At 43.1% G+C, this 23,827-nt stretch overlaps 1 protein-coding gene across 1 annotated transcript in view; it reads left to right on the top strand.

Annotated features, from left to right (window-relative positions):
• The window catches only part of LOC146812209 (uncharacterized), a 309,521-nt gene that overhangs the window by 142,962 nt on the left and 142,732 nt on the right, over window positions 1-23,827 (top strand). The window contains exon 5 of the mRNA XM_085619241.1: window positions 20,835-20,972. Within this exon, the coding sequence (XP_085475367.1) occupies window positions 20,835-20,972 (138 nt within the window). The remainder of the gene's footprint in view (window positions 1-20,834; window positions 20,973-23,827) is intronic.

The raw sequence follows: 23,827 nt of genomic DNA, 5'->3' as shown, positions 1-23,827 counted from the left end.
AAGGGGTACCTGGGCCATAAATAAAAACGGACTAAGAAGTCGTGAACTGAGGAGGGAGGATTAAACCCGTCTCAGTTCTAAGGTTTTTGGTGAGTTGTGCACGGGGTCGACATGCTTCATGCCTTATTCAGTCCTTAGGGATCTAGACATTTCTTCAGGACCTATTTATCCTCATCTGCTCAGAGGGGGCAGTAAGTGATGATTGGCCAAAGGGCCTAAAGAGTCATGACCCCTCAAGTCGGGTTCCAACAGTAATCTTAATGTTTGGAGAAAACTAAATGTACAATTATACCTTCTGGAAATTCGTGCACCTGAAAGAAAATGGGCCGGGAAATGGTTAATAGTCAGCAGGACGTGCCCTGGTTCACACTAGAAAAGAAACCATGGAGTCATGGAAAGGGAAGTAGGCGCTACAGCACCTAAGTGAGATAGAGTAAAGTTGGGCTGGGATGGACCTGGAGAGGATAGAATAAAAATACACACATTGGTCATGGTAAAAATGCTGTCATCAAGAAAGTTATTCTTTTTTCTAGAGATAATGAAGAACCACATATGAATACATAATCACATCACCCACAAATGCATCAGCAGCATGAATGTATGGTGAAGCCACGTGGTGATGCTACTGTCGTGGAAGAGTGTGACATAGGGAGACGATATATATCCCTGTAACCTTGTGCCTTAGCATGTGTCCTATGCAGTCTCTGCCACCAGTGAACTCACCTAGATATTGGGGTAGTTTCTCCCCAGCAGAGGCAGGCCAGGATCATCGCAGACGATGCGAGAAGGACCAATCTGAAAATGGCAGATACAGAAGGGGTTAGTTTAGCGAGTGGCTGCTAACGGCCCGCTATGGTTGGGGGACAATATGAACCTCAGATCCCGTATTCGATGCAGACTATGTCCGCTGGATAGATGTAGGCATTACTGCCGCACCTTGGGCCTGCTGGGTGCTAAGTAGATGGGGTGGGCTATGTGGCTCCAATGTGGTCGAGGGAGCAGTGAAAGATAACAAGTGTTGCCCTGTGTGGTACACAAGGCCCAATATGTCTGTGTTGCTGGGTAAAGTCTCCCATGGATAATAGTGGACTCTGCTCCCACGCATAGTGCAAAAACCTGGTGTTGCTCATTGATAGAGAATGGACCATGAGGCCCGTGATAGAGGTTGTGCCTGAGATGTAAGGTGGACCCTGATGTCCAGCGTCATGCTCAAACCTAGCACTGCTCAATGGTAGAAACAGGAGCGTAAGGGTGCATTAAGTCGCGGTGGTGCACAAATTCAACCAACCGCAAGTAGTTATTAGTGCTATAAAATGCACCCAGGTTATAAAGGTTGAAGGAGTTGTAAAAATTTGGAAAATTAGTGCTGGGGGCCCTGTTGTGCCCAATGATAAGGAGGGTTGTTGGCGCAGGTGTTGGTAATGGGGAACTAGTGCTGAGAATGTGTGCGACAGATGTGATTGCAGGGAGACTACATAGCCCTTGATGCCTCTGCCAAGTTGGCGGAGCTCTGCCCGAAGCCAACCACCGGAGGTGGAGCGTACATTGCTCCAGGTGGGGCGTAGAGCCAGTGTTGACCCCCATGGTGCTCGAGATTCACGGTGCTCTTTAATAAAGTGCCGGGGCATTAGAGTACCAGAGACGTTGTTACAGGGAGACTATATGGCCTGTAATGCAGGGTTGGTGGAGCGCTACCCGAGTCCAAACACTAGAGATGGATCGTGCTTTGCTGCAGGTGTGGCGTGGTAGCCTGTATTGACCCCCATGATGCTTGGGACTCACAGTACTCTTAGGTGAAGAGCCAGAGTGTTAGAGTACCAGGGGAGCTGTGTATTCGAAATGGATGATAGATGAATGGCAACCGAGAGGTTGCTGTCCGGGCGCTGGTGTGCAGTAGAGGAAGTAGACCTACCACAAGCAGTGATTGCGCTGCGTGATGCATCATATTGGAGTGGACGCGGGGGTCCATAGCACTGCCATGAGATGTAGTAGGTGATCAACGCTGGTGGGAGAAGCGGCAGGCTGCATGCACCTTTAGGTACAATGGTGCGGAGCACTAACTTGAGTCCTCGAGGTTCCTGGTGTGGGACCTACCCAGGGCCGACTGTCTCCGGATGTCTGAGCTGGAGTAGTGGGGAAGCTAATAAAGAAGAGACTAGAGCACTAGTGTGTGTATTGCTGGGCATTTAGCGGCGGCCATGTTTTCTCCTACATGATATTGGGGGCCATCTTGGAATGGAGTCTCAGAAAGGATCTAGGTTGGCACAAGGGAAGATCTAGGGAGGATGGTTTGTATGTGGGGAAGGGGGGCAGGAATACCGAATGGGGATGGTTCACAGTGGCGATGAAGAAAACAAATTAATCAGAAGGACTCTCTTGTGGTGTTGCTTTATTGGAGAGACTGCATAGAACCATGCCTATAAGTTGAACTAGCTGCGGTCTGCACCAGATTGATTGAGTTGGGCTATAATGCGTGGAGGCCTACTGGTATGCTTGCAGGTGTGTTTACTGTGGTCAGTTCCTTGCAGGGTAATGGTATCCTAGCTAGAGGGAGGGTGAGGAAAGGGGGGGGGCTGGTCACTAGTTTGTGTATCCGTAAGGGTGGACTGCGTAGTTATGACAAACATGGGTAGTAAGGCAAAGGTGTATGTAACCTTGTATTCACATGCGTTATCAGGGATGTACTTATGGGCGTACTGACTAGATTTAAAGGTGTGTCAACGGGTGACCTCACCCCAGGGATGTCATCATTCAGGCCCATCTGGTGTGTATTAAGTCGGAACACACATCTTTGTTCCTTAATAAGAAGGGCATGCGGGGTTGAGGTGGCGTTAATTTCCAGGACTGTTCACTCAGTCATCTGGTGAGTGTCTTTGTTCAATGTAGTGTGTAATTATTCTTGTCATGCTTTTTAAGCATCTTATATTGCTGCGGTGTTCAGTAATCCTTAGTTTGACAGCCTGTGTAGTCATTCCAATGTAACATTTCTGGCAGGGGCATGTGATCATGTATACGTAATAACGAGTGTTACAATTGGTGTGGGTTCTCTGGACCCACACGCCAGTGGTCCCCAAATCTACCTGCTTGGAGTGGCGTGCAAAGCACACACACTACATGACCCATACGGGTAGTGTCCCAAGATGGGAGGGAGGCCCCAGAGTTGTTGTTGCCGCTTGGTGGGTGCAGGGAGAGGTCTGGTGTGCACAATGATGTCCTTAATGTTGGCTGTTAGCTTGAAGGCAAAGGGGGATGTAGCTGGTGACATGTCCCCAGTGAGTAAGAGGGACCAGTGTTTTTTAATGATTTGTTTGACTATGGAGTGAAGGATGTGAAGCAGGTGATTACATCATTAGTTATTCGTTCCCATGGTTCCAACAGTGCTTCCCTGTGGTTATTCCTATCCCTTTTGTTGGCTTTTTGTACAGAATTCCTAGGGTAGTTACAGGCCACAAAGTCAGAACTAAGGGATTGTGCTTGTTGTTTGTAGTCCCTGATGTCACTACAAATGCGGCGTAGACAGAAAAATTGTCCAAATGGGAGGTTGTCTCACAGGTGTTTGGGGTGGTGGCTGTCATACCTGAGTAGACTGTTACTGTCCGTGTTTTTTTTTATATGTCCTGGTTATCAGTTTTCCTTCATTAAGAACTATAGATAAGTCCAAAAATGGTATTTCAGTAGTGGAGGTGGTCTTACTGAACTTGAGAAACCCGTCAAGTGTATTTACCCATGTGTAGAATTCGGAGCAGGTCTTATTAGTACCTTGCCAAAGGATAAGTATATCATCGATATACCTCCGCCACAACAAGATGTTATCCTTGGAGGGGTTGGTATTGCCCTCTATGTGCTTCCTCTCAAGGTCTGCCATGTACATAAATGCCAGACTCGGAGCATAGGTACTATTCATTGAGGTGCTCTGTGCCTGATGGTAGAGTTGGTCCTCAAACTGGCAGTCGTTCTCTTTTAGTGCCAGTGTGGAGCACTGCATGATGAAAATGATGGGTGTGGGTGAAGTCCAATCATCATTCCGGACAACGCATTCGACCACCTCCAGAGTAGTGTCTTGGGGTATGTTCATTTAGAGGGCCTCCACATCTAGGGTAACCAGTAAGTTAAAAGTGGAGTCCTCACCTAGGCTCTCTAGAAGGTTGAGGACTGCTGTGGTATCCTTCAAAAAGGATGGAGTTTTCACTACCAGAGGTTGAAGGAAGTGGTTGCAAAATTGGGACAGCGGTTCCAGTATGGACCCTATCCCTGAAAAGATGGCCATACCCGGGGGAGGTCTTATTCCCTTGCGAATTTTAGGGAGGGTGTAAAAGTAGGGTGTCTTGGGGTGGTCGTTGATCAAGAAGGCCGCCTCCTTTTTGCTGATCCATCCCTGCGCCTCCACTGTGAACACTACTGAAATCATGTGTGTTTTGAGATGTGCCGTGGGGTCGTCTCGAATGGGTGTGTAATGTTCACTGTTAGATAGTTGTCATCTACATTCCCAATTGTAGTCCATGGTAGCGGTAGCCTGTATTACGATGGCTGCCCCCTTATCCGCTGGTTTTATGATAATTGAGATGTCAGTCCCTAGCGCATGTGTGACCATTGTTACCATTTTTGACATGTTGAAAAAAAGAATCTTGCGTGTGTGTAGAGCCTCGAAGCACTGCCTAAACATGCAATATAACAGAGGTTCTCAGAAGCCCCACAACGGGTGCTTTTTCATATCGAGAGAAACGTGTGTTTACAGATCGAGTGAATGTATGAATGAGCACGCTCAAGTATGCCGCCATATTTTCTGTTAAAAATCGATGTGAGTGGTACACTATCATTAGTCATGGAGTTTACAATATTTATGGATAATAGACCCTTCCCAGTGTTTACCATCTGTACACATGACAAATCATAGTCATCACTGCTGTTCTGTAACCACCTGAGTATTTCTCCGTAACACATCACCCCATATAGCCCGCAATTTGCTACACATTGTACAATGACCCACAACACAAAGATCGCATGGATATTTATGTTTTACGTTGAGGACTCAAAAAGAATCTCTGAGATAACCTTACGTATAACTTTCCGTATAAAAGTTTATTCCTTTACTAACCAGGATCACCCCTTTGAAATGCCCTCAGCTAAACCATTAGACAACACATACAGATATCATTGCAAAGATTTGCCATCTATACTTGCTATGTAACCAGTGGCGTGTTCGAACTCACCTTGCAGCTCTTACTGTATATAAAGAATTGCCATGTTGCTTGTTTCTCGTCATGTACTCTGGGTAGAAACCCCCTTTTTTTTAAAGAATCTCTAAGAAAGAATCAGTTGTTTAAGAAATTATATTTTCACCAACATATCATTTGTTATTCGTCCTCCTTTTCACCATAGGTACTAAACCTTTTACTAGGAGATCAGTGAAAAATATTCCGAACTCCTCACCCTTAAAGTGGACAACATCCTTCTTTAAGACAACACCCCCTGGTCCTGATGAAAGCTCACCTGACCCTTCTGGGCACGTAAAGAGCTGAAACATGTCGACCCACCTATTGGACTGACTGTACAGCGGACACATTAACTGCCCTTGCTGCACAATCTCCCCTATTTTTATTCTTTTTCCACGCACCAGACAACAATAAAGACTAAAGTCCAGGTAGCATGAGAAAACATCCCTTTTTAACTTCCACTGTTTCACGACACATGAGCACTCTGTCCATTTTTGATCTCTGATCGCTACTGTAATATCCAGTGGTTTCCCTCCAGGTGGAGGTAGCACAACACTAAACCCGATGATGATGCAATCACGTTATCAAGGCGGAGAACCAAGATATACCGCCAGACAATCCACCTAAAAACGTGAATGAGGGTTTTTTAAGGAACGGCCGGATAACCACCAAACCCTGGACAACAGGTTCAAGTGATCCACTCTTTTTTGATATAAAAGTAGTACATTTGTTAGTCACGCCACACTCATCCCACATTGCTTTCAGATAGGGAGACATAAAGTTTATATCTCTATCTGAGATTACTGCCTTAGGGAAACCCACTCTGGTAAAAATTCCAAATAGTGCTCTAGCTACTGCAGTGGCTGTCGTGAGTGGCATGGCTTCTGGATATTTAGTGGCTTGGCCCACTGCCATCAGAATAAACCTATGCCCACAGACAATAGATGGGTATAAGAAACCATCTATATCAATTCCACCCTCTCAAAGGGATCCCCACCTTAGGAAGTGATGTAAGGGGAGTCTTTGGTTTGCTACCTGCTTTGTCACTGGTTTGGCAGGTAACTCAGGAGCGACACAACTTTTTCACCTTTTCTAACATCTGGGGCCAATAGCAGTGATTAACCAACCTATCCCAGGTTTTGGTCTACCGAAGATGTCTAACTAAGGGGATGTCATGGGCTAGGTTAAGGAGAAATTCTCTGTATTGTTGAGGGACCACCACTCATGAGGTTGCCCCTGGCATGGAGTTTCTTGCTTCACTAGAAAGGATTCCTTCCTCCCAGTATACATTATAGGTACCACTGACATCCCCTTCCTCTTATCTGACAGCCATCTGTCTCACAACCTTAAGAGTGGAATAAGGGCCATTTGTAGGACCCTACCAATTTGCGACTCACAAATTGTGTCGTTTGGTGACTCGCAATTTGCGACTCACAAATTTGAATGTACAACAGTGTCTCAGACGCTGTTTGCGATTCCTAATGGGGTCGCAGATTGCATGTCTAATTAATATTCATGAGGCAGGTGCAAATTGCAACCCCATTAGGAATGGCTAGCACTCCCAGAGATGGTGGCCTGCTAGGGTCAGCAGACCACCATGTCTGTGACTGCTTTTTAAAATGAAGCAGTTTTTTTTAAAATGCAGCCTGTTTTCCATATAGGAAAACAGTATGCATTTAAAAAAGAAAAATTAAACATTTCTGTTTCAGTTTTTAAGGGCAGGCAGTGGTCCCTGGGACCCCTGCCCCTCCGCATCCATTCACAAAGGAGAAGGGGTCCCCTGGGGACCCCTTCCCATTTGCATTTGCTTGCCACCTACTTGAAATTGGTGGTAAACTGCGAGTGCAATCCCCAGGGACACATTCTGCCTGAATCCTTAGACTTGGCAAGTCCGTTGGAACTATCACCAGTGGGTGATTTCTTTGTGCATGGAGGATCCCCTTTCTTGTGCCCTGGCTGTCTATATTCATAGCACACCCCAGTATTTGTTGGGTCAAAGTTCTTTCCCTGATATGCCTTCTTACAATTGGTATGTGGCTCTATGCTTCCCACCTTGGTGATCTTTTGGTTTCTCTGACTTTTCAAACTTATCCCCATCTTTCCACTGTAGGGGGACCTGTTCAACATTGTTGTGTTCAACACCGTGGGACTTTTAGGTACCCTAGTACATACCCACTATTCAGCTATCTTCCCCAGCTCTCTTGGGCTAGATAACTTGGAATCTACCAGATGCTGGTGTAACTACTCTGAGGTACAATTTGTAAGAATGTGCTCTTCATCCACTACATTGGAAAGTCCCTCATCAGTATCCACTATGTTACCCTTAATCCAGCCTTCCAGTCACTTCACAGAGGCATTCCCAACATGTACCTATGTCTGTGTTGTCTCTTTGTGTATGCTCCTTAACCTTTGTCTATACTGCTCTGGGGTAAGACCAAATATCTCAATGAGTAGCACTCTCATGTGGGTGAAAGGCTCTGTCACCCCATGTAGGCAGTCTATCTCACCCTACTGCTGGTATCAATTCCAAAATTAAGTACTCCCAATGTTGTGCACTTACCCTCCTTATCCTTGGAGCTCTCTCATAGAATGCTAGTCACTTGGCTATGCCATCCCCTTCTGTGTGTTTTGGAATAATATTATTGGGCAACCTGGGATCATAGCATAGGCACCACTTGTTATTACCTCTCCTTCTCTGGTACTGCCACCATCTTCTTGGGGTTTCAGACCCAGGTTGACCTTCCTCTCCTCTAGGGCAATTTATTGTCTTCCAGGGCCAGCTTCCTCTCCAGGAACTAATGGAGGTTGAGATTGACTGTGAGGTTCTGTGGTCTCCTCACTGAGGAAGAGCTCCTTTCACTCCTAGATAGAGAGTCAACCCCCAATCCAGTCCCTTGAAATCAACATCATCCTCCTTTTTTTCACTGTTAGTAGGGGTGATCTCCTCTTTTTGCTGGAGCTGGGCCCTCCTGGATTCCTCCAAAGCGTTGAGAGTTTTTGCAAGATTCTGTTTAGATGCAGTATTTCCTTAGAAACTGTTTCTCTCCCTGCACACGGACATCAGGGTATTAATCTCGAGCCTGGGCAGGGCAGGCTAGTCCATTCCCCTGCTTGCCATATTTGAAGACTTGCAGAAATGTATTTTTGCTACTTTTTTTTTACGTTTCCTCTACACAACAGGTGACTTTGGAATTTCAGTGTTTTGTTTACTTTTTCTTGTGGTCGACTTTGCAGTCTCTTTCAGTGGTTACCAACTTATTAGTTGTATGATACACCTAAACACAAATCCTGGTTCCCACCGCAAGGCACCAATGTGATGATTAGGGTGCACTATATGATATGGCTGTGGGGCCTTATTAATCCACCAGAGGGTTCTGGAGGTCCATATAGAGGGTTCTGGAGGTCCATATTTAAGACATTTATATCACTTTTAAATGCAACTGTAAACAATTATTGCTCAACAAAAAGTTTGTAAACTTTACAAACCTTGTTAGGTAGGTCGCTCCCCCACCACACAGCTCCACCTGTGTGTCCTGCCCCAGATGCCGCTGCTGTAGAAGTTGAGAACCTCCTCCACCCGCAGGCTACCACCTGCACCTCATCCCTGGTGGCCAGTGGTAGGCCTTAGGTTTGTATCACTGTCGCTGTCTGTCTGTCTTTTCCCTGTACTGCCCAAACTGTCTTCTAGTGTCTGTGACCGCTGTTGCCTGTCTCCCCCCTGTATCTGCATTCTTTTCTGTGCCCGTTTTTCTTGCCTTCTGTTCCCCCTCGTTACCCCCTGATTTGTGCCGGTTGCCTTCAGTGCCCTCGCCGCTCCTGTTCCCGCCGCTGCATCCCCTGCAGCCCTGCCCCCTCACTGCCCCTGCCTCCTGCCTCCCGCCTCCCAGCTGCTCCTCCCTCCCACCTCCTCAGGCACACCCGTCAGCACCCGTCCATGCCCGGACTGCGCCCAGGGCCAGAACCCCTGGTCCCCGCACCCGCCACGACTACCGCTACCGCTACGATGCCAGCACACTCCACGCTCTCAACCCTGGACGGACCCACACCTGCTTCAAAGCCGCCCCGAAACGCACACAGGGTCCCTTCACCTGCCGGTACTGAAGCTACACAAGCCTGAGAGCTGCCGATCCACCCGCCAAGAAAGGCCACAATCTCCTCCGGTGCATCCTACTGAACACTCGCTCCGCATGCAAACACGCCGTCGAGCTCTGGGACCTGCTCGACACTTCATCACCAGACGTCGCCTTCCTGACAGACCCGGATGAACAACTCCTCCGCACCTGACATCGCCATTGGCATCCCAGACGGGTACAAGATCACCTGTAGAGACCGCACCAACGGAGTCGGAGGAGGAATCGCCATCATCCACAAGAACAGCATCAGGGTCTTGAGCAGCACCGACGACACTCTCAGCACCGCCGAACACATGCATTTCCAGATCCACAGAGACCCCAACTCCACCCTCAGAGGTACCCTCATCTACAGACCCCCCGGACCCTGACCACAGTTCAGCGACACCATCGCCGAATTCATCAGCATGCATGCCCTGACCTCCACCGACTACTTCCTCCTCGGAGACCTGAACTTTCACCTTGAGAACAACAACGACAGCAACTTCACCACCCTGATCGATAACCTCACCAACCTCGGACTGAAGCAACTCGTCACAACGCCGACCCACTCCGCCAGCCACACGCTCGACCCCGACTTCTCCTTAAGCTCCCATGTCTCCTTCAGCCACACCACCGAACTCGACTGGACTGACCGCCGCTGCATACACTTCACCTTCCCGTTGCTAGAGCAAAATAACCGAAGACCAACTACACACAAACCTTGCTCTCAGCCCACCCACCGAACTCTCCAACACCGACGACGCTGCCCAAAGCCTCAGACGCTGGATCAACGACTATGCCAAAACCCTCGCCCCGCTAAAGAAACCCTCCCACAGTGACACCAGCAAGAGGGCCAGCTGCTTCACCTCAGAACTCCTAGCGTCCAAGGGAGCCTGCCGGAAACTGAAGAAGAAAAGGCACAGCGAGCAGACTCCGGACAGTCACGCAGCCAACAAGGACGCCATCCGCAACCACCATCACCTCATCAGGACTCCCAAGAGGACCTCCTTCAAAGACCGCCTCGACAATAACGCACACAATAGCAAGGAGCTCTTCAACATCATGAAGAAACTTTCCAACCCCAGCTCCAACACCAATGACATCCCGCCGTCTCAAGCCCTGTGTGACTCCCTCGCCACTTTCTTCCACCGCAAGATAGCAGACATCCACGACAGCTTTAACACCCAGACAGACTCAACAGACATCAACACAACAGAATCTCTGCACACCATTGACCACAACCCCATGCTAGCCTGGGCCAACGTGAGCCTCGATGACACCATCAAGACCATGAGCACTATCCACTCCGGCTCCCCGTCAGACCCACTCCAGCAACACATCTTCAACAAAGTCAGCAGCTCCATCGCACCCCACCTGCGCAACGTCATCAACCTCTCCCTCGAGACCACGACCTTCCCAGAGAGCTGGAAACACTCCGAGGTCAACGCCCTTCTCAAAAAACCGAAGGCAGACCCTAGAGACCTCAAGAACTTCCGTCCCATCTCTTTTCTTCTGTTCCCGGCGAAAGTCATCGAGAAGATCGTCAACAGACAGCTAACCCGATACCTTGAAGAAAACTGAATCCTGGACCCTTCCAAGTCAGGGTTCCGCAGCAACCACAGCACCGAGACTGCCCTCATCGCCGCAACCGACGACATCAGGACCCTGCTGGACAATGGTGAGACCGCGGCCCTCATCCTCCTGGACCTCTCTGCCACATTCGACACCATCTGCCACCGTACACGCTGTAGGGATCTGAGACAAGGCTCTGAACCTTTGAATCATCCTCGACTCAATAGGGGTGCCTTACATGTAAGGAAATTGAAGCTTAGGGCCTGGAAAGTGGGTGCACTTGCTAGATTGACATGGTAATATAAAACTGCGCACAGACAGTTCAGTGCCAGGTCTGAGATACCTTTTTCAGGGGTAATCATGTATGGTAGGCCCAAGGTACACCCTCGAGCAGTGCGCAATGTATGTGAACAGTAAGACATGTAATGGTGAGCGTGACATGTCCTGATAGTGAAATACTGTCAATTTTGTTTTTCACTATTGAAAGGCTGTCTGTACCATAGGATAGAATGGGAGATACTTTGCAATATCTTACAAGTATAACTTTCAATTGGGACAAGATGGAAAAATAAAGTTTAGGCTCTATGAACTCAGAATTTAATAACACATCTTTTAGTAAAGATGGTTTTTAAATTAAGTGTTTGAAAGTGCCACTTTTAGAAAGTAGGTATTCTCTTTTTTTAAACAATTCTGTGCGACTCTGCTTGTTTGTGGATTGACTGTCTGGTTTGGAGTGACAGTGGCTGGGGATGTGCATTCACTGTAGACATCCACTGAGGGGTTGAGGTGTGCCTGGCCCTTCCTGGGTGATTTCGAGCTGAATTGATTAGGGCCTGGCTCCCTTGCACAATGCTGTCTCCACTCCCTGTGGTCAAATTGCACCAGTGAGGAAAAAACTGGTTTGGACTTGGCTCAGAGACCCTTGCACAAAGAGAACAAAGACACAATGGTGTATCAGTAGTAGACCTTAAATCCCAGAAATTTAGATCACCTCTGGACTCAAGAGGAACCTTTGCCAAGGAGATGAGCTGAAGAACTGTGAGGAGGAGTACTGCCCCTTTTGCTGTGTGCTGTGTGAGGTTGGCCTGCAATTGCTGTGTCTGCCAAGGAAAGGACAAAGACTGGAACTTTGCTGTGAATCTGCTTGAAGAAGAATCTCTGAAGGCCTGAAGTGTGCTGGCCTCCTGTTCTGAAGTCTCAGGGACACAAAGACTTCACTCCCAGCTCCCTGGAGCTCAATTGCTGAGAGTTCCGACCTGCCAAGTGGTGTCTCTTCCAGTTTTGGGCCTCTGAAGGTTGTTCCTGCTGTGGGGAGCTGGAAGAAATCTAAGAGAAGCAAGAAGCAAGAAAGCCTGTCTCTGACACCGTCAGCAATGCCGCTGTGATGCCGCGACCTGCAGCAAGGCCAGGGGTATCACTCATGAAGTGCACGACGCACCGCCCGACCTGCACCGCAACTCAGTCGCCCATCATTGCCTGCCGATGCCTGCAGTTATCGGTATTCCTGATGCCAGCATTCGCACTGACTCAGTCACCAACAGTGCCTGCATCCTGTTATTGCGACACCGATAACCACTGAGGGGGACTCCACAAACTCGCTGACTTCGCACAGTCACCGGAACCGATGCCTCATCGCTGACGCAACCGTCTTCCACCGTCCTGGATTCGACACGTCGTCTCATCGAAGACACAATGCCTCACCTCCCCCGTGACTCCGTGCCCAACGCTGCACTCCTCGTGGTCAGCGCCGTACTTTGGAACTATTGCTGTCACAACATTGCAATAGACCCAGGTGAAGCTATTTCTTTTCTACAAGCTTTATTTTTGCAATAACTGTTCTGAAGTCATATCTTATTAGCTGTATGTTGGATTTTTGGCATTTTGGTCTTGTTGAGTTTAGATAAAGATGCTTTATTTTTCCTAAACTGGTGTGGTGTCCTTTTGTGGTGTTATTACTGTATTGCTGTGTGTTTTGAGTGAAAATACCTTACACAATGCCTTTGGGATTAGCCTGCCTGTTTGTGCAAAGCTACCCAGGGGGGTGAGCAGAGTTTATCTAAAGTGTGTATCGCCCTTATCCTGACTAGAAGCAATGGTCCCTATTTGGACAAAGGTACCTACCTCAGCCAACTAGAGACCCCCATTTCAACAGTTGCCTATTGACGAGGAAAATCTAAACAGAGAGCTACAAGCTTGACTAAATTTGGAGCATCAGATAGATATACCGTTGAGTTAAGACTTATTAGTTTGTTAATTTTCACAGTACTGGGAATGGCTGATTCATTAATTAGTTTTTATGTCTGGGGACTGATCGCATAGCTCCTGGAATGGTAAATTCTTAATGTTTGTCTTTTTTCGAAGTGTTCCTGAAGGGATTTTTATGAGAGATTCTAAAGTTGGATATTTTATTCAATAAGAGTCCAAGAACCTCCATCCTAAATTATTTTGTAGATGCAAATGCTGTGATTTGCAAAATGGGTGTGTTTGCAACTGCAAATAGGTTTTTACTATACACTTATCCCATTTTAGGAGCCAGTACATTTTTACTGACTCCTGTCACAACACTTTGAAACATTACTGACTTCCATGTTGTGTTGGTAATGAATTCACCCAAGGTATGAGGTACACTTGGGATCCCTTGCCCTTTGTGAATCTTAGGAAAAAGATTCTTTGGGAATAGGCAGTGGTCCGAGAAACCATTAACAATTCTTAAACCACCTTTAAAAAATGCAAACTTTCTTTTTGTGATTCATTTTTTTAATGGAAAAAAGACTGCATTTAATGAAAAGTTTTCTTTGTTGAGAAGCAAGAATGGGAGTCAACTTGGGTCAGATTTACTAACCTTTCACACAATGCAGTGTAGCAAGGCATTGCATTAGAGAAAAGAGAGAGAGCAGAAATATGTCATATCTACTAATATGTGGCACACTGTTGCTCTCTCATAGCACCGGTGCACTACAGGACACCTAGTGTCAAAACAGGCACCCTTCACCAAGGTGCAAGGTTGCCTGCATTACAAGAAGAATTTTTTGTTTAGGAAGGAATTCCTTCCTTAACAAAAACAATCCCTGGAGGCATTTCCTCTTTCTATATGTGCTGCAGAATGCAGCACAATGCATCACACATAGAATGAAGAAATAACAAGGAGAAACAAAACATTCTCCTCAAAATGCCATCCTCTGGGAGGCTTAATGATTTAAATTAACTACAGATTTACACACCTTTGAAAATCTAGGATTACATGAAATCCATGGGTGGATACAAGGGACACACCCATGCTCCACCCATGGAATGCCTCCCACATTGAAGAGCAAATCACCACCTGTGTGGCTTTGTGAATATCTACAAGATGTTGCATTGAGGCTGAGCCACAAAAGTGGTGCAACCACAACACAAAATGTTAGTAAATTTGGCTCCCAGTCACCATCCTGTGATGGCCTCTAATTGAAGTGAGTAACAATTTTCAATCTACCTCATGAATATTAATAAGGTATGCTGAAATTGCCACTCATTGTGAATCATTTATTTTGAAACTACTGAATGTTGGTCGGTGTATAGGAAAACTTTCTGGACACAAAATTACTATTATGCATCCAGAAAGTACATATATCAGGCAACAAATTACTATTGATAAAGTGCTGAGTGATTAAAGCTCATTCATGAGCAGTAAATGGTGATGGCTAGTCATAGCAAAACTTTTAATACTAGAATTCAATAGTTGAAGAACAACCTTGAATGGATAGAAAGGTTACATATTTCTTTAGTGATTGCAGTTTTTTATTTTCATTGCAAAAATAAAATTTTAAATAAAGTTCCACCACAATTGTGAAGGCAAATGGTTTGTGGATCGAGCAGATCTGATTGTTTGCTTATACAGATATATATAATTCTATTTATCAGAAATAGAAATAGTGATTTGGTCTCCTGTCCCAGGAGAATTATTGAAAAGTTTCAAAACTTTTATTGCTCAATATGTATTGATTCTAAAATCCATCACTTATGTGTTTGATAATTGTCTTTCAAATGTGCATTTGCCAAATAGCTATCTCATTTATAATACACTGCAATTCTCACTGATTATTTTCTAACTGTGTTCTCCCATTTTGAAATATATTACAATCAATTCATATTGTAAGAGGAAGTTTGTGGTTCTTTCAAAGAAGCCCTGATCATTCTCAATCCCAAATTGGCAAAGGAAAACAATATTACAAACTTTAGGGAAAAGAAATCCCTAATTACTATTGACAATAAAGTGCATGTTAAATGTTGATAGGTTGATTGGCAAAGGTGTTCCTTTTAATAATATGTAAAGAACAGTATGGTTTTCTGATAGATAATTACTCCTCAAGTATTAAAGAATTAGTTTCTAAATACAGTACTTTATGGGACATCTGTTAATTTTATGAGTAAATGTAATGTTGGTTTAAGTTTTAGCATTGTGCCTAAATGCATACAGAATGCTTTGATTCTTGCCAATGTTAAAGAACCATGCTCGTTTAGATTAAATCTTTGTACGAGATAAGGTTGCTCACTTTTAACTTTGTTATTTTTACATTTGGTGGAGTAGAAATTAGTACTTTATTTTCTGTTTTACTGATGAGTTTCAAGGTATTAACATAGGTATCGCCCAAATTAAATTATTGCCATAGGCAGATGATATTTTATTTCTCACCAGTCTGTTAACATTAGTTGCTTGTGTACTGAATTTAATTCCAGGAAATTATGCATTTTCTTTGCTACATATTAAATAAAACAAATGTATATTTTTTAATACCTTATGAGAAATACTTTCCCTAAGTGCTAGTTCCTACAAGCATTTTCAGGTTTACTTCTTCTAATTAATATTCAGGCAATAGATGTGAAATCGGCAATTCAGAATCTATTTCATTCAAATGCAATCCTATTCTTACATGCAAAGAGCATCATATGTCTAGATTGACTCCAAGTAAATCTTGATTTTTAAAGACTTTATTTGAAGTTTCTACCAACATTAAATATTTACTTAATATTTTTCCTGTTTCACTTCAGTTTTTCAGGAAAATTAATTCTCTAATATAATATTTTGTTTGCCAAAACAAGAACGTATATTTCTATAATCAAACTCTAATGCAAAAAAAGTAGTTATTAATCTGGCTCCTTTTCAACTAAAACGTTCAGCTTTTTTGGTAAGACATGGTCATTTGTGGTTTAGGAAGACTTCAACTAATTCCCAGCCTGCACCTCACAAATCAACCTCCTTTTGTTTCATGGTTTAGAGTACATCACCAATAAAATTATAAAAGTGAACCTAATAGAGTCTCTTAAATGTTGGAAGTACACTATCTCCTAAGAATGCCTATGATAAATGTATTGCTCCTTTTTGGAATGAAAATAATGGAACTATTTTTAAAATAATTCCAATTTCAGATAAAGTATTGTTCTCTCATTTATAAATCTAAAGATTTAAAATCCATCTATACAAATTAGAAAATGCTTATTGTATCAATAAATATATTTGTTTTAAAATCCATCTATACAAATTAGAAAATGTTTATTGCATCAATAAATATATTTGTCCATTTTGTCATGCTTTATCTTCGTAATCACCTGTTGATGGTCAAATTAGTAATGCTGTTTAACCTGTTTTTCCACTTCATTGTGTCCCATTCCCTCATAATTTCTTTACTTGGTCATTATCACAATGTTTTCCATTATACAGAAATGAATGTCTTTGTATCTCAAATAATCTGTGTCCTGATCTTCATTGTACAATTTTAATAACATGTTTTGAACTTAAAAATTGCACCAAAATATGAACTGCATAGGAAGATACTTTATTTTCCAGGCCTTATTAAAATTTGGAGTAAGAGTTACAAACTCTACTTCTAACACACTGCTCCAATAGCAGTGATAGATAATACATTTCACTCTAAGATAAACATTGAGTTTTGAAAGAGTTTCTAACCCATGAAATGTGCTCTAGGTGGCTTAGTGAATATTGGAGGACTGACGTAGGAATACAAATGAATATTTGTTTTTGAAAAAAGTTGTATTTTTAGTGTGTGACACTATTTTTAGGTTGAGCTTTCAAGACCTCTTGTATATACTTTAGTATATACTTTATATACTTTAGTATATTCTTCTTTGTGGGGTTACTGCTTTTCATTTGTTTGATTCAGAGTCCCTTAAAAATCCTTACTTGCCAGTGGTCTGTCTTGCCTATTTGCCCCTCCATTTAAATCCACGGAGCAATACCCCAGTACGTGTACCCTTCCACTGGTCTCATTGTAGCATCTGTTCAGAGACTAATTTTCCCTTTCTCCAAGAGCATTTGACCCTATTGATGTTTTGAACTTGTGTTAATGTTTGCCTGTGCTCCAACTGCTGTTTATGTAAGCAGGGCTGCAATTCATGTTATGTCCTCACATTAACTGTGTATTCAAAGACTGAGCTCAAATGCCAGACACAAGGTAATTTTCTTTCTCATACTTTAAAGTGAGAGGATTTCCCCATCCCCCAAATCCCTCCCACTTTGCTGCATGCCTTTTTTTCCTGCTGGTGATTGTCTAACTCCTCTAAATGTCTGGTGCCTTCCCCTTTAACAATCCTTGTGCTCTTATGCACCTTTAACTCTGCCCCCTTTAATTTCCTTGTCACCCATAGCAGGAAAAGACCAACTTTTGTGCTCTAATCGGAGCTGCTGCAACGCGGTTTTCTGCTGCTCAGTGAGCTCTTTACTTGAGCACTAGTTACATTACATACATTCATATACATTTTTTCAGAATGAAAGATTAAAGTAATTTGCACAGACCCACACAATGTTAAGCCACCTCGACTGTTATACTGGATAGAACCATTTAATTTCTATCTCACACTGACTCTCTCAGTCAGACTGTATATTTGTGCCATAGTTTATTTCTTTCACACTCGTTTTCAGACACTTAGGGGCTTATTTATGAGCCCTTGCGTCACTTTTGCGTCGCCAGTGCGTCACTTTTTGTGACACAAGAGTGGCGCAAAAAATGTGCCTTGTTGCGTCATATTTACAAAGTGAGGCATCTAGGTAGATGCTTCACTTTGTAAACCCCTGCGCCACATTATTCCTGCGCCTGTTATAATGTATGCGGGGGGGCGTTTTGATGCAATAAAGGGTCGTAGATGTGAAGCAGGGGAATCTATAAAATTTCACTGCGCCATTTCTTGGATGCTAATACGTCATAATGTTACGCCTGCCTCAGGCGTAAGACTGACACAGGCGCTATCAAAATGGGTCTTTCCCATGTGTAATGACACATTGCTGGAGTTGCGTCACTTTTGTGACACACTCCAGCAATGTTTCATTTTTGCGCCTACAGATACGTCAGACATACTGACGTATCTGTAACTCCTTGCGACATGATGCGTAATACTGTAAATATGATGCATCATTTGTGTCGCAAGGAAGGCGCAATGAAAAGTGACGCAACGCTGTTTTCACGCAGCGACGCGTAATTTTTCATAAATGAGCCCCTTAATCGCGTATTTGCAAGCCCCTTGCACCACCGATGCATCACTTTTAATATGGGAAAAAGTGACATGCCAGCAGCGCATGTGGCCTGTAAATGAGGCCCTTGATTATGGAAATATGAGTAGCCTGTGGTCACGGTCTGCAAAATACTACACCACGCCAACACCTTGTGGTGAAAGGAAGAAATCACACAATGTAGCTACATTGCATGCAATTGAATAGACTGACAAAACAAACTATCAGAATACACCGAGCAGGGGCTATAAAGTTATAACAAAAACTACAAGAAGGGCAATACAGAGCTTCTAGCGTGCAAGAGACTGCACCCGAGAAATGAAAAGCCAACACTAAATCAGAAGTTATCTTACACACCCTTCCCTTGTGGTTGTTGACGACGTGTGGCTTTTCTGCTCAAACCATCTCTCCTGAGAGACAGTCAACATAACTGTGCGGAAAACAAGCAATTACACAAGACATGGGTAGGTCAAGAATTGGGATTTATGTGGAAATAAGCTTGCACAGTAAACATTATAACAGATTATGCATTGGGCTACTTTTGTGCCAGAGAATATGGTGAATTTGTCTTTAATGGCATCTTGTGTCACTTAATCAGCTCTTCCTTGATGCATAATTAAAACACTTTCACAAGGAGCAGCAGAGTGCTATATAAAGAAACTACAAAACAGTTAATCAGTAAACACTGCAACATAATTTGGTCCTTCATTACTCCATAGGTCCAGATTATTTATGCTACACTGATTGCATGTTTTATTTTAGCAAACAACAGCCAGGATAATGTGTAAAACTTCACAGATTCCTGCAGCGCAAACTCATTTTGTGGACTCCCCCTGTACTATGCATTATGAAACCGTCTCCCATTGTCAATTGCATGGTGTGAATACTTTACTGGAAGTATCAACAACAATGCAATTGACGCTGATGATAATAATAATACTTGTTATTATTGCTATTAGTCTCTTTTAAGTCTGTGTAACTTTACCGTAACTTGTAGTATCGTCATCAATCAGAATTATGAGATTTTGTGGCTTTGGTGTTTTCTGGATAGATAATGGATTTGCCACATAATCCATTATCTGCTCCCTAATTTGCAGATTTTCACAAAAAAATGCTTGCTTCTCCAGCTAGGATCAAACTTTACTAAAGCATGATGACATGTGTCGTCAGGAAGTGAGAGGCCCTTGGCAAAGACCGACTGGTCACCTTTTAGTTGTTAATTGCTGAATTTGGGTGCTGAACTGGGTCTAATGTGGGTGAAAACCTTTTCCCAGTGAGTTTGTAACCAATACAAATAAAATAATGCATCATGCTATCACAAAATGGGCATTATACCAAATAATGTGCATTTTTTCTTGCCACATAATTTGACCCTCCCTTTCCACATAATTCAAATGGCCCTGTGCATGTTGTAAGGCAGGAAATATGTTTCTGTACAATCTGTGTGATGCCACAGCATGTCTGTCGTTTTCTTTCCTCTGGTATCATGTTGTAAGCCAGGTCCAATGATAATGTTTCTCAAATGTTTATTCAAATATTTTGTGTAATGTTTCTGGCTTCAGTTTCAAGCCAGAGTAAAGAGGCTGATAGATGTTCTTGATAAAAAAAAATCAACCTGTCAAAGTAGCAATGAGTGTGTTTGGCGTCAGTATGCTGATCACATTTTGCTTTCTACTGAAATGTATTGGACTGAGCATTTAAGTTGGGCACATCAGGAAGATAGCTATTTTGGATAAAAATAAGTGTAAAATCAGTGCCCTTCAACGGAAGGTCTATAGAGTTTTAGGTGTGTACATATTGTTCATTGGAAATCAATTATTTTGAGCTGTGCTATTTTTCCAATTTCTATTTTCTCATTCCTTTAGTTTTACTACTTCACCATCTAGTATGTTTCTAAGTGCCCCTGGCACTGATTCTTCAGGCTGTTCAATACTTTAGTGTTGCAGTCCACACAGAATGTTACAGTGATGTTGACTTGCATAGAGGCACTTGTCTTTCTGTCTGTGCTTTAAAAAATTATTGGAATTTGTCCATAAATGTTTCCTGAGGCAAGCATGTATTTATAAATCAGACTGTATGACCTAGTGCGTAGTAATTGTATTGTTCTTCAATCCCTGGCAGCACATCACCCAGGATAATGTGCTGCATGTCTAAACACTTATAAGGTACAAAAGGCGAGACCTATTGGCTATGTCAATGCTTGTTTACATAGAAACTAAAAATGTCTCCATGTTTGTCTCTCTGTTACTAGGTGGAACAGGTATAATCATAGAAATTCCGACATCCACCCCACTCTGAAACGAATGCATAAAATAATTTCTTAATATGTATAATCAGAAATGCCTCAAAAAAATGTTGGAACAGTTAAATAGTGACACAAATTTAAAAGCTGATTTTCCCTGAAATTGATATAGTTAATTCATTTGTTTCTGACAGTGTGTGTTCTTTTGGTGGTGATTCAAATGCTACAGTAACTCTGACAACCTATGAAGAAAATGGACAATGCAAGCTTAATTCACCTACAGTCCAAACTCAAAGAGTGGATCATCATCAACTCAAATGTTTAGGGCAGACGTAAGTAATTTTTCTGAATATATTGCAAAGTGCACTCATGCCCAGTAACAGTTTTTGAAAAGTAACATAGAATTGTGATTTTGTTGTAAATATAACACCATTAATGTATTCCTTATAATAATAATGATAATCTTTATTCAGCATACATAAATGTGACCATAGAAGAGACAATTTGAGCTACACATACTTGAAATGTAAACATATTTCCTAAAACAACCAAGTACACATTAAGACAGCATGAGATCCATAAAATATGGTTGTCCCCTTTGGTCTTTAAAATTCATGATACTTCCAGCAGCCTTTACTTCAGATAAAAAAGTATGATCATTAAAATCCTAAATTGACCACAGTTTAACATGTAAAAACTGGACCTGATCCTAAAAAGTGACGTACAATTCACAACTTTTATAGCAACCTCAGACAGTGCAAAATTGGCAGAAACTCTTGTATACTTCAAACACTTCTAGTGGTTCTCATCTTTAAATCAGATCTTAGAAAGTTAGAAACACAAAAAAGTGAAAAAACAACTGATGAAAGTTGTAAAACAATAGGGCAACATGTGCCTGCCTGAATCTAGGCTTTCTTAAAAGCCCCTTAAGGAACACTCTTCTCAGGTGTGAGTAGTGAGGACAGAGGAAGACAAAATGTAAGGTTTTCTGTGAAGACCTATTGTCGCAGCCACAGGGTCCTCTGTTTTCTGCATGTGCCATGAAGCCAGAGGGTACAGCCAATAAGTGATTGAATAAGTTCAATCTGAGACGTGTAATTAAAATTCTATCACATGGGCTTGTTATAAGGGATAAACAGGGTTCCATGCGCTGCACTGACTTTACTAAAATGTGATCTCTGATCGTGGATTTTTTTAGCTCCCTATCCTTACGTTAAGCAGTGACATGTTTAAAAGACAGATCTTTAAGGAAAAGTGCTTTTCCTGTGATCCCACCTTATCATGATTGGTGAACATATCTTCTCATTCTAACGCGGTGAGGGTGTCCTTTACATATTTTAGCCACAGGATTTTTAACGCATAGTCGAAGGAGAGGCAGTCCTGGATTACCATCCTATTAAAGCTTACCTCCTTGTTGGACCAGATTTTCACCCAACACATGAGGGGTTTCACTGCCACCATTTCAGAGATGTATTTGGACCCCAATTCTTCATGTACAGAGTATGCAGGGAAACTATGAGGGACTTTCAGCAAGCGCCTAAAATATCTGTTTTCTTCAGTTTATAATTTGTTAGTCACCTTATATCACCATACCATGCTACCATATAAAACATTTGAACTACAGACGGAGTTGTTTAAATTAAAAATTGTCCCAGTTGACCAGTTGCCTAATCTATGAGCAAAGTTTGCAATTGCTCTGGTAGCACTTCTCCTCTTGTAGGTGTTTAAAACTCAATGTCTCAATTTCTCGTCAAATAAAATAACCAGATATAAGAAGGCTAGTACTTTCCCTAAACTGTGTGTGTCTACTGTGTATGTGTTATGCTTCCTGCACTTCTTCCCAATTTCCATTATATAGGATTTAGTTAAAATAGGGGACAGGTCCATCGTTTCCATAAAAGGCAACAAGTGACATGGTCATCGAGTTATGGTCATTAAATACACTATGGATGATATTAAAAAAGGATATAAACTTCCTCAATGTAAGAGACACAACTATAAAATCAATAAATGATGAGCAGCCTCTACCTTTATGAGTCGGGGGCACAACTGAAGCAGGTTGAGTTGCAATCAGGTCAAAGGTGTAAGTCAGACAATAGGTGTTTAGGAGGATACTCAAATACCGCCCTTCCTTAGTATGTTTCATATGTGGTATGCAGGTCGACCAGTCACAATGAGTCACCCTTATATTGGGACACAGGTGGCAATTAATGTCTCAGGCTAAAATTAGTTGAGACCGTGACAGGCCTTCCCCCTGAGTTTGCTCCAGCCGTCGACTTAATTCCACCAGACTAGCTGATCCATGTGAGTGTAATCAGTAAGTATTACTCGTGAATGTGAGACCTTATACAGCATCCGAGTTTCACAACAGGGTCTTCCACCCACCGTGAATCCTGAATCCTGAGATCTCTAAACACTCCCCCCCCCTTACTCTGCCTGCATTTGACCTTAATGCTGGGCAGAAAAGGTTTTAGAACCTGCTAGGAAAATGTTATGTATTTATTTATTTATTTATTTATTAGATTTGTAAAGCGCAACAGCTACCCAAAAAGGGTTTCCCGGCGCATAGGTACAGCAGGACCTGTCAGGAGAAAATTTGCAAACTATTCATGTTATTGTTCGAATAGCCAGGTCTTAACAAAGTTTCGGAACCAAACGTGGTTTTCTTCCTTTCGGATGAAAAGGTGGAGTGTATTCCAGATGGATGGTCCAAGGTGGGTGAAAGATCTGCCACCCACTCTTGCTAGTTTAAATCTTGGTACACAGAAGTTAGACGCTGCAAGCGAACGAAGATTACGTTTGGGAATGTAAGGACGGGCCAGGTCTTGAAGGTACTTTGGAGCTGTACCTGCTTTGATTTTAAACATATAATTCAGGGCTTTAAAGCGGATTCTGCTTTCCACCCTGAGCCAATGGAGTTCCCGACCAGAGCTTGAGACCCCGATGTTTCTAGGGATTCTGCACAGTAGACTAACAGCAGCGTTCTGGGCAAGTTGTAGTCGATTGACTACCGTTTTGCCGAGGATGTTGCCGTAGTCCAGCCGTGATGTTATGAGGGCATTAACAACGGTCTTTTGGGTGGAAACGGGCAACATCCAAATTACTTTCCTCAACCATTTGATGATGGTGAGGCATAGACCCACGACTTTATTTGCCTGTTGGCTCATGGACAGGGAGCTATCCAAGA

This window comes from Triturus cristatus, chromosome 7 (genome assembly GCF_964204655.1).
Source record: "Triturus cristatus chromosome 7, aTriCri1.1, whole genome shotgun sequence".
NCBI classification, from domain to species: Eukaryota; Metazoa; Chordata; class Amphibia; order Caudata; family Salamandridae; genus Triturus; species Triturus cristatus.
The sequence above is the reverse complement of the archived record's forward strand: the minus strand, read 5'-3'. Positions and strand labels throughout refer to the sequence as shown.